At 52.0% G+C, this 3,726-nt stretch overlaps 1 protein-coding gene across 1 annotated transcript; it reads right to left on the bottom strand.

The window, feature by feature from the left end:
- Nucleotides 1-874: 874 nt before the first annotated feature.
- On the bottom strand, nt 875-1,963 carry LOC129399735 (melanoma-associated antigen 8-like). The gene has a single exon (XM_055121096.1). The coding sequence runs from the start codon at nt 1,961-1,963 to the stop codon at nt 875-877; it is 1,089 nt and encodes a 362-aa protein (XP_054977071.1).
- Between the last annotated feature and the right edge of the window lie 1,763 nt (nt 1,964-3,726).

Below are 3,726 nucleotides of genomic sequence, written 5' to 3'. Positions count from 1 at the left end.
CATGTAGAGAAAAAACACTAAAGTGCAGGGGAGCCAGAGACAGTCCTGCAGAGTAGGTGCTTGACTTGCAGGCAGCCAAACAGAGTTAATCCCCAGCACTGCACATGGTCCCTTAAGCACCTCTTGAAGTGTTTAAGCAGGAGTAAATGTGAACATAGTGAGTATGCATCACTCCTCCCACCCCCCACCAATAAAAAAAGAAAAACAAGGTGCAAATTTTAAAAAAACTTAAGCTGCATAATATTCATCTTAATATTACCACAAGTAGCTCAGGTCCTTCCAGACATCATTAATGCCTGGGAAATGAGCTCTTCATTGAAGGCTTCTTCATGAAGATTGAATTGTTCCTCCTCATGTGCATGAGAAACCAATATTAATAACATTGTAAACTAAAGGGTCTCAAACAATGGCAAATTATTTAAAAGAAAAATTAATTTTTCTTCTTAAATAACACAAGCATGACCAAATGCACATATACAGTACTGTTATTAAAGGGCACAAGAAGTGAAAATGATGACATTGTTTACTTTTATTTTTCCATTTGTGATACCATCCACTGGAATGCTCACTTCCATTACATTTTCAAGAAAATTTCTAATGCAATACCATGTTGTCAAATTCTCTGTCCCCAAGGAAAATGACTTTATCAAAATCTATTAAAACAAAGTGTCCAAAAATCTCCCCTTGCATATCAAAATACAAACACAGGAGTGAACACAGTCATAAAAAACTTCAGAGGCTACAGTCATTTCACCTTCTACTAATAGGGAAAAAATGCAAAACCCGGGAAAGCAAGAGCAATTCCCAAGACACCACAGAGAAGTGGAAGCCAAGGACACCCTGGATGGGACACCTGCTCCCCAGGCATCAGCTGCTAATCCCGCCCTGCTCTCTCAACGCTCTGCAACCCCAGCTCAGGCGACTCCTCCTGCTCAGTCTCATCGAGCAGGTGGAAAGAGTCCTGAGCCCTGCTCCTGGCACTAATCAAGAACTCTAGGACTTTCACCTTGTGTGTGGCAGCATGGGCGCTGGGGCCCAACAGAAACACAGAGCGTGGGGGATCACTGCCCAGCACCTGCCTGCACTCCAGGTACTGCTCCTGCACCCATACTTTGCTGAGGAGCTCCCTGGGATCCCCAAAGATGGCGTGCTGCTCCCCAGCCTGCAAGCCAAGCATACTGAGTGCACTCCAGATGGCCTCCTCCGAGGCGCAGTCACCCTCCTGAATGATGACGCCCAAAATGAAAAGCAGCAGGCAGCTCTGCAGCAGGCCAGAGTCGGAGCATGCAGCCTCGGCGTGGCGAAAGCCCACGGCAGTGACCAGGACATAGGTGTGCTGCTGGGGATCCACTTCCACCACCTCAATGCCAAAGGTGAGCTGCAAACACTCACGGGCCTGCGGGAAGAGGACGGGCAAGAGCTCGGGCTCATCAGGGCACACGACACTCAGCATGTCTGCCTCGGAGAGGAGCTCCTGAGAGATATACTTGAGCATCAGGAGCCCCACCATCTCAGCCACCTTCCCATACAACACCTCAAGGCCACATGGCTCAGAGACTTCTGCCCCCTGCACGCTACTCGGCCCCTCTCCAGCGTGGCTGGAGCTCTCCCCCTGGGCCTGCATCTCTGCAGTGTTGTCCCCAGAGCAGGGAGAGGGGACTGGACTGGAGATGTTTGGGGGAACGATGAGTTCCCCAGAAACCTCCTCTTCAGTAACTTCCAGATCCGAGAGAGAGGAGGGAGAGAGCGAGGAATAGAACAAGGAGAGGTTAGAGGAGGAGGATGACAAGACATCCGATGAGGACCAGGAGGAGCAGGAGCAGGATGAGGACAAGGAGCTGGAGTCTTCCTCATCATTCCAGTTCAGCTGTCCAAATTCCGGGACAGGTTCATCTCTTTCATCTCTTGGTGCCTGATGTTCTTCCTCAGGCTTCATCAAGCCACTGATGTGACAGCCAGGCATGATGACACGTTTCACAGGAAACAAGTGAGTGGATGATACTGCAGGCCTGGGGGAGAGAGGAGGTGTGAATGGCCTCAGTTTACAGAGGTGCCCTTGGCGACAATGACCAAGGTGACTCACCTAGATCCTCGAAAGGGGTGCTCTTACTCTCACACACTCTGTTCTCTTGGGCAGACCTGTCCCGCAAAAACCTGAAGGAGGAAGATGATTGTCAGAGTAGCAGCAACCACAGCCTAAATCTGAGTCCTAGCAGCATGCTGGATACCATTGGTGCTGTGGGGATCCCTCTGCCCTTTGGTGGAAGACTCCTGGCTATGCATTCAGGTGGCCCATTCAGGTAGCCCCCTCACCTTGACCTGCTTCATCGTACTGGGCAACCTATACTCTCACCTGATATGGGGCTTAGAGTAGGTGTCTCCATGCAGTTCCTATAGTCGCTCTACCAGAAAAGCACACCAAGCACCTCTGCACTGCTGACGCCGGGAGGCTGTGCTGACCCACGCCAGTCACTCCCAGGTGACGGCAGTGCAGAGCAGGGCTCCATGCAGACCCACTGTGTGCTGGGGGTCCCCTCCTGCTTCAAGCTGCCATACTTAGTCCCAGCACGGAATATTCTCAGGCCTATGTACTCCCCAGAGGGAGGATCCTACAGAGCAAGGCCACTCCTGCACTAATCTTAGGAGGCAGGGAGGCCTCCCTTCCTGACAGCTCGCCTCGCCTCCAAAAGTTCATGCGTGGGTTTTTCTGTCAACGCCTCTGCCAGGGCTCAAGGCCTTTTTAGTCTCCTTCCATGGCCCAGAACTTTACCCGCTACTGAGCTGAGCAACTTTCCTCACAGCAGAACCCTCACCACTCCATGGCCCCAGGGGCAGAAGTCAGGACACATTTCACCTCACCCTCATGGCGAAACAAAGACACAATACGGTGGCACAAGTCCCACCCTTGAGGGGCTCAAAATCCCAGTCACCTTACCTCAGTTGGGCTTCCACAGAGCTCCAAGTGCTCCCCTGTGTACCACAGGGTCCATATTATAAATGGAATCCCAGTTCCCCAGACTCTCCAGGCCCACATCATGACTTGTCTCCTGCGAACTGCTGTCCACTGTCCCTAGGTCTGTGTTTTCGGGTCCGGGATGCTCCTGCCCTCCCTCACAGCCTCACTTGTGTGCCAGCATGACCTGGGCCCTTCTTCTGCAGACGTCCGCTGAGCTCCTAGAGCAGTTACAGAGCTGCCTTGCAAGCTGGGCTCATCCCTTTCTGGGGACTCCACCACAGGACAGTAGGTTGTGCTTCTACTGTCCCTCCATTGCTCTGAGGATCTAGATCATTGAAGTTCCCTCGGTCGCTCTCTGGGTCCTTTTCGAGTTCCTTTAAAAGCAGTGTCCTCCCTCTGCTGACCTGACTTCCGCGTCCTTACACTGCTGCATCTCTGCGGACTCCCAGATGTAGAAACCAGGAACGCACGTGGTCCGGCACTGCCTCTAAGTCCCGAAGCATCAGCAGGCTCTGATCCTGCTCCTCCTTTGGGGTCAGACTCTGTCCTTCCTCCCTCAACACCTCCCTTTGACTGCAGTGAGGCTTGTGCGACCCTCTCTGATCACATGCGTTCCTGCTCCTTGCAGGGAATACCCAGACTCTCAGCCCTGAAATCAAAAAACGTCCCCTGAGCTTATCCCCGACTGAGATCACCCAGAACTGACAGAATGGGTAGGTTTTGGGATTTTGCATGTCTCTGGGGCTTCAGAGACCCTCTAATTTGCCTTT

This window comes from Sorex araneus, chromosome X, assembly GCF_027595985.1.
Source record: "Sorex araneus isolate mSorAra2 chromosome X, mSorAra2.pri, whole genome shotgun sequence".
Classification (NCBI taxonomy): domain Eukaryota; kingdom Metazoa; phylum Chordata; class Mammalia; order Eulipotyphla; family Soricidae; genus Sorex; species Sorex araneus.
Note: the sequence above shows the minus strand (reverse complement) of the source record. Positions and strands in the feature narration are given on the sequence as shown.

Excerpts from the sequence above, each read along its gene's own strand:
- LOC129399735 (XM_055121096.1), bottom strand. The coding sequence starts at position 1,963 with ATGCCTGGCTGTCACATCAGTGGCTTGATGAAGCCTGAGGAAGAACAT.